Source organism: Poecilia reticulata, chromosome 13 (assembly GCF_904066995.2).
Source record: "Poecilia reticulata chromosome 13, P_reticulata-male-v2, whole genome shotgun sequence".
In the NCBI taxonomy this organism is placed as follows: domain Eukaryota; kingdom Metazoa; phylum Chordata; class Actinopteri; order Cyprinodontiformes; family Poeciliidae; genus Poecilia; species Poecilia reticulata.
In genome coordinates, this window is record NC_088842.1 from 12,748,259 (window position 1) to 12,755,253 (window position 6,995).

The 6,995-nt window shown below is 38.0% G+C and overlaps 1 protein-coding gene across 1 annotated transcript; it reads right to left on the minus strand.

The window, feature by feature from the left end:
* Positions 1-420: 420 nt before the first annotated feature.
* On the minus strand, positions 421-6,492 carry laynb (layilin b). Its single transcript, XM_008425690.3, has 7 exons — positions 6,024-6,492; positions 3,267-3,573; positions 3,016-3,173; positions 2,078-2,122; positions 1,496-1,567; positions 1,260-1,380; positions 421-1,091 (listed from the first exon to the last, which is right to left on the minus strand). Exons 1-7 carry the CDS (start codon positions 6,094-6,096, stop codon positions 764-766), a joined length of 1,104 nt encoding a protein of 367 aa, XP_008423912.1. The 5' UTR covers positions 6,097-6,492; the 3' UTR covers positions 421-763.
* Between the last annotated feature and the right edge of the window lie 503 nt (positions 6,493-6,995).

Below are 6,995 nucleotides of genomic sequence, written 5' to 3' on the forward strand. Positions count from 1 at the left end.
AGGAGAAGGATGCAAAAGTTCTCCAGCATTCTATTTAAACTATGGCAGAAAAGGGACAATGGTCAACAATAGAAGAAAGTAGCAATGAAACAAAAGCTGATTGTTTCTACAAAACTAATGAAAAGACAAGATACAGTAACCAGTCAAGGAGCCGATAAATAGGAAAATAACAGCTTTGGAATGGTCTATTTTCATAAATTAATTTAACAACAAAACTGTAGATCCCTTTAATAAGAGCTGTGGGCAGGAAACCTCACACCATGGTAGATAACTACCACTGTTTGTGTTTCTTATCACATAAAATCTCTCCAAAACATTGAGGCTATTTGTTGTAGCGTCGCAAATCGCAAAACAAAATGTACAAGGACTGTAAAAAAAAAACAACCTCTGTCATCATGTAAAAATCCATAAAACCAAAAATAATGTAAACATGTCTTTTGTTTTTATTAATATCAACATTTATTTAATATGGTTTGACAGATATGATAACGTCCTAAATATAGTGTTATAACTGACCAAAACATAGATGTTAAGCGGCGACATATACACAAGGAATAAATTCACACTCTGAAACCAGTCCACGTAAAACCAGTTCAAACTCAGGTGTGTATGTTGAGACTGCGTACCTCACTGGTAATCTAGCAAGATATGTAGAAAGAAAGAGATATAGACCAGTATATGTTCCTCTTTCTAGCTTAATAAGGTTCCTTTAACAATTACAAGTTCACAGATGTTTCTGGAGCTCAGATCGACATCAACAACATTAGCCATAGATCTCATTTTCCACCCATCCATCCTGACTGCGGCACCGCCGACTCTGAGTCCTGGCACTCTCGTAGATATCGTTCGTCACAAAGCCGGTCTCCTTCTCTGAACACGTCACGTTCTCGTAATCGGGATACTGGGCGTCATGTGAGTATGGGCAGGAGTACTTTGTCATGATTTCTGCCTGCGTCCTGTAGTCCAGAGCGGCGTGAGGGAGCTTAGTGATGTCACTAAAGGCGTAAGGTCCTTGAATGGAGGAAACCGAAGGTGCTGTTGGCATCAGCTGCTTCGATCTGCCGGGGAAACTCTCTGTTTCCGTCTTCCTCCTGAATGTAAGTAGAAAGGATCAAATTCACGGTGAGAACACTAACCGCCAGGGCCGACTTTCAACTGGACACACACACACACACACACACACACACACACACTAATCTAATAACTGAGTTGAAAAATGATTCCTATGATTATTTTTAACACTCTCTCTTTTTATTTACCTTTTTGCATGTTGTCTGTAGCAGAAGAACCCAGCAGCTGCTAACAGCAGCAGCAGCAGCATAGCTGGAATAGTGGCATATAGGATGTAGGAAACATAGAGGCTGTTGTCTGAGAAAGACACTGCAAGAAAATGCACATTATTAAGCCTATCTGCATTAAAACACAGCCTCCGAATACTCCGAGTATGACAAGTTTCTTGTACTTAAAAATATAACATAGAAAGTGTTTATTTTACCTGACGACTCAGGTAATCCAATAGCTATTCTGACATCCCCTTCTGTGGATATGTTTGGCCTCATAGATGGAACTACAGAAGCATCAAAGGTCATGATTGAAACAAAACCACAAATATCTGACATATTTTAACGGATTCATAATTATTAAATAATTGTTTAGAATGTCAGATTTTGTACAACTAAAATTAGCATGGTCAAATGTTCAGGGTTTGGCTCATCAACAACATCACCTAACAAAAGATTTAGGTCTGCAGTCTGAGGTTTGATTATGATTCTATGCAGATTCAGAAGTAGTTAGAAAACTCTCACAATCTTTTCTTGGGATGCCTCCCAAACTAGGGCTAAGGGTTTGGCTCATCAACAACATCCAATGGTTGGTATGGAGATTTAGCTACTCAAACATATCACTTTTATTTACCATTTGGGTTGTTTCCAGATAAACTTGGTGCTTTACTCAGCTTTATTTATCAGTTCCAGCTTAGTAGCAAATTTATCACATATATGTGACACAAAGAATATAAATCAAACCTTCTTAGACTTTGACAAAAGGAGGTTTTACATTAAACAAGAGTAATGTGTACCTGGTTCTACTATGATCCCGTCTCCTGTAAATACTGGCATTTTCTCTGCAGAGGATGAAGAAAATTAGAACATTTGTAACATTCCAATAAATTAAAAAATAATGTTCAACTTTATCCAAACACAAATATTCAATGAGCTTTTGGGTATCATTCTAAAAAAAAAAAAAAGAGCTTAACACAAAAAACAGCTTTACATCTCAGCATAAGAACGCCAAATCTACAGTGACGCATGGTGGTGGTAGCATCATGATGTAGGGTTACTTTTCCTACTTTTCCCAAAATGGGAAAAGTAGGAAAAGTAACTTTCAAAATTGGGCTTTCTGGTCAAAGGGGATGAAATCATTAACTGGTCCATACGCTGGTTTTCACCCTAATTTTTAGAAAGGTAAGACATATTTTTAACAGCACCACAATCTAATAGATTTGAAGAACTTTTATGAGGGAGATCCTGCCAGTTAAGAGACCGCTATGAAAGAAGACTGAACGCTGAAACTGAATCAAAAGGTATTTCAACTAAGTATTAGTTTAAGAATGTGGTGTTATGCAATCAGTTTTTTTTTGCAGCCTTTTTACTTTTTTATTTTCGTCTCGTGCAGATTTGTTTTTTAAGATGAATTGTGCAGGATATATTTGTTAACAAACATTTAAATTGTTTTAAAAGAATTTATCATGGTCTCATTTTTTGTCACAAAATCTTGGTATTTTAAAAGATGTCTGAAGATGTTCTTTTACAACCAGCGCAGGTATAAAAATGGCTTCAAAATAGTTATACACTTTTGAAGATAAAAAGGAAAGAAATGTAATAATCATAAATAAAGCAGATATTAAAACTATAATCGTGTGCTTAATTCTACCAAGTGAATTTGGCTAACACCTTTTATAAATTGCCAGAAAGTAAAATCGATGGAGCTATGTTGGCAACAGCTCCATTAACTCACCTTCCTTGTATTTGCAGACAAAGTTGTTTTTGCAGCTGCAGTTGTCATCATTCCACTTAAACAGGAAATGGCCTTCTTCGTCAGCTGGTGCGGAGGGCTGGTGGTACAACACCACACACATTTCAGAACCACATGACGGCTCATCCCAGTTCCAGTTCCTGCGACGAGTAAAACGTAAACATTAACATTTAACGGTATTTTTCTAGTTTGGTCCATTTCACAGAGGAAGTAATAAAAATAATCAGGAGAACCTGTACTTGGCCTTGCTTCCATCGACCCAATAGTACTGCGAGGGGCATCCTGGGTTATTATTCCCCGTCCGGTGATGCGGAGGTCTGCGACGGAGCCCAATCCAGAAATCACCATCTCCAACCTTCAGCTTTTGTATGAAGCTCTCTATCAAGCGCTGCTCACTCTCTGTCTCTATGCTGAGCAGCTCGCCTCCCTCTGACCTGCAGGACTGCCTGGCATCCTCAAACGTCAGCCTCCGCCTGCTGTCCTGGATGTAGGATGCCTTATAGCATGGCCGCTCCGTCCCGCGTCGGCAGATTTTCTGGCCTGGACATCAAGGGGACAGAAAAATATATATTTTTTATAACTATGTGCCATAAAATAGCCATGCAGCACAAAAAGAAGATAGCACTATCCAACACAGGCAGTATAATATAAAAAATATAACCCTAGAGAGTGAAAAATTTGTTGTATCTCTTTGAAGGAATTTTATTCCACTTTCCTCTTCCGTGTTGTTTAAAAGTCCCTGTGTGACCGGTGTCAGAGTCTGATCCACATTGCCGACCAGGCAATAGGTCATTTTCAGTGGGAGTTGGACTCTGCCTTGGTTGGCCTTTGTTGCCGATCTTGTTCATAACCTCTAAGGAAGGAACATCTGGGTGCAGAAAAAGTGTTGAGGGGATCCATTTTTTGGCCTTAGGATTCGTCTCTGCTTTTTGAAGACTATGTATTCCTATTGGCTTCATCTGACCGTGGCCTACAGCTTTGGTTGGAGCAGTTTGAAGCGGAATGTGAAGCGGAAGAGATGAAGATCAGGCTCTCCAAATCCGAGCCTACGGTCTTCAGATGTAAAATGGTAGACTGCTTTCTGCAGGTCAGGGAGGAGGTTCTGCCCCACGTGAAGGAAATTAAGTATGTCAGGGTCATGTTCACCAATGAGGAAAAAATGGAGGATTGGTGCCGCGTCTGCGGTGATGCGGCCTCTGTACCGCTCTGTCGTGGTGAAGAGAGAGCCAAGTCAAAAGGCGCAGATCTCGATTTAACCATCAATCTACGTTCTTGCCCTGATTTATGGTCACAAACTCTGGGTAGAGATGGAAAGAATGATATTGGAGATACAAGTGACCAAAACGAGACCTTAGCTGAGGCAAATGAGAGCTGCAGATGTTGTTTTAGTTTGTTCTGTGACCGGTATGTGTCATTGATTTCTCCCTTTGTTGATAAAGGCTCTAATTATGGTTTGCTGAAATCCACACGCTTTAAAAATATACAAATGTGACTTTGTTTATCATCTATACTTGAAATTCTTAAGATTATGCATTGCTTTTTAGACAACTTTTAGCTTACTTCATGTTTGTCGGACAAATTTTATTCAAGCAATTTGTTCACCCTGCTGATCTGACAATAAAAAGATTAGTTTGAGTTGTGAAATTGAACCAGTAAAATATGATTAATCACAATTAACTAGCGACTTATCAAGGTGGAGCAATTGCTTTTTTAAATAGAGCCAAGTTGCTTTAGTAACTTTTTTTCATTTAATAAATAAAATCATAATTTAAAAACTCCTATTGCCTCAGATAATAAATCTGTTTCATCAATGTGATGAAAAAAAAAAAAGAAGCAAAAACTGGATACATTTGTAAGGGGATAAAAAGTTTCCCACTGCAATGTGTAATACATTGGATGTCAGTGGGATGTAATGGTGACTGAAGTTCAGTTCACTCTCTGTTAGCATTTTACCAGCTAATCAGGTAGCTGAACGGTTGTGCTGCTATGGTTCCACACTCTCAATTTGACCAGAAAAATTGACACAATAGTCAATAAAAGTCTTATATCACTTTATAAGGATGTTGTCTTCAGTTTGTTAAGTCGTGCTTTTCGGTGAAGCATAAAACTAAACAGAAAATAACGTCCAACCCAAATTTCTTGCTTACTTCCTCCATTATTGTTTCCAACCAACTGGACAATGTTTTTCGTTTTAACTCACATTTGTGGGGTTGAAACCTAATATAGCATCTCAAATTCATAATCTAGCTTTGTTCTGTTAAGGCATCAGTCACGTTTGACCCAGGACAGTTTAAGCAAAAACAACACCGATTGGCTTGTTTTTTTGTTTGTTTGTTTTTTAACCCAGCAGTTTTTGAAGTGTAATTTTCAAATAAAGTTGCTTTCCCTATTAATACAGTGACTATTAACTGAGTCACTGCATCCCACTTAAAAGTAGAACTTTCGATTTGATCATGATTCATTGCAAATAGTAACTCAGGACAGGATTACTGCGCATTCGGTAATAAAATGCTTACTGCCTGAAAAATCCTATACTTAATTGCGGATTTAAACAGAAAGTAGATGAAGAAGGAGTGGTTATGTAAGCGCTTTCACGTCTCTGTTTTGCTTATAATCAAGAGTCAGCGATATCCTCTGGTCTAACACAGTCAAACTACAGCAGCGACTCTCTGACCCGGGCAGAAACGGCTGTTTACATGTTCCAAGAAGTTTGTTGCCTCGATATTGTTATGAAACACGCAGACTGCTGCTTGCTTTGGACTTTTTTCAGCAGCGGTTTTGCTTTCAAGACTCGTCTCCCTGCGCCACTCAAGTAAAACCCCGAAAAACGCGTTTCATTTACTTCAGTGTTAGAAAACGTTGACACTTTTTTTTTTCTTTTAAAGAAAGCATTGTTGTTTTTCGTATGAAGGTCTTTAAATATAAATGAAACTCGTTTCTGCCTTTTTTTATTTTATTTTTTCCGCTCCCGAAAAAAAAAACAATCTTACCATTTATTTTCGAAGCGGATCCAGGGTGAAACAAAACGGCGATAACGGTGCCAAAAAGCCTCATAAAATCCATTTCTACATGTTCACTCGATGTTCTGCCCAGCTGCTGTTCAAAAACTGGGAGAAACTAAACTTCACTTCCAAACCCGGTGATACAAAAACTGCAATAATGGGAATGGGAAAAGACCAGTCTGTTCAGAGGGGGAGAAAAGGAGGTCGAGTCCTGAAGGCGTGCATATGGCGTCTGATTAAAAAAAAGCATCAAGAAAAAAAGTCTAAAACTACAGAAACACCTTTAACTATCAGTGGTTCTTTTGTGTTTAATACTAACACGAATATTATGCATTTACGCTCATTATGCAACAAATAAGCTTTTCTGAATCCTGTTTTTTACGTAAAGCATTGCAATATTGACCTGAATGGAGTTCTTTGTCTGTATTCTGTCATGTGGACTGTGTTAAAGAGCTACAAATGTGTGTCCTATCTGCTTCACACACATACGAATGTGGAAAGCAGCACACTGTGAGTGGAACTGATAAAAAAAGAAATGTGTCGCAATAAATTAGCATGAAAAAATAATTTCAATAGTAAGATATCTTACAAATTCATCTCATAAAGGGATGTGTTTTAAGAGTTGATTTCAGTTCATTTATTATTATTATTATTATTATTTTTAATAAAATTGTATTTGGATACAAGTATGGATATTTGTATCCATACTTGTTAACCATAGTTAGTTATCCAGGTACTGGGGCTTTGATTTTGAAATGCTGCGCAAAATGCACTTTTGTTAAAACACTTTGACTGAAGCAACAGTGTAATTATTGAGCTCTGTAGGTCATAACCTTGGTAAGTCTCAGTGTGGCGGCTCTTTAAACATTGACAAGCCTTTTCGTATAACACTTTTTTCTTCCACTCAACTTCCCAATAATATGATTGGATAAAACACTCTATGCATGGAATGTATACCTT

Coding starts and splice junctions, on each gene's coding strand:
- laynb (XM_008425690.3), bottom strand. CDS start 6,096: ATGGATTTTATGAGGCTTTTTGGCACCGTTATCGCCGTTTTGTTTCAC. Junction 1,568..2,077: donor CGGGATCATAGTAGAACCAG/GTACACATTACT, acceptor ATGCTTCTGTAG/TTCCATCTATGAGGCCAAAC. Junction 1,092..1,259: donor TACAGACAACATGCAAAAAG/GTAAATAAAAAG, acceptor ACTTACATTCAG/GAGGAAGACGGAAACAGAGA.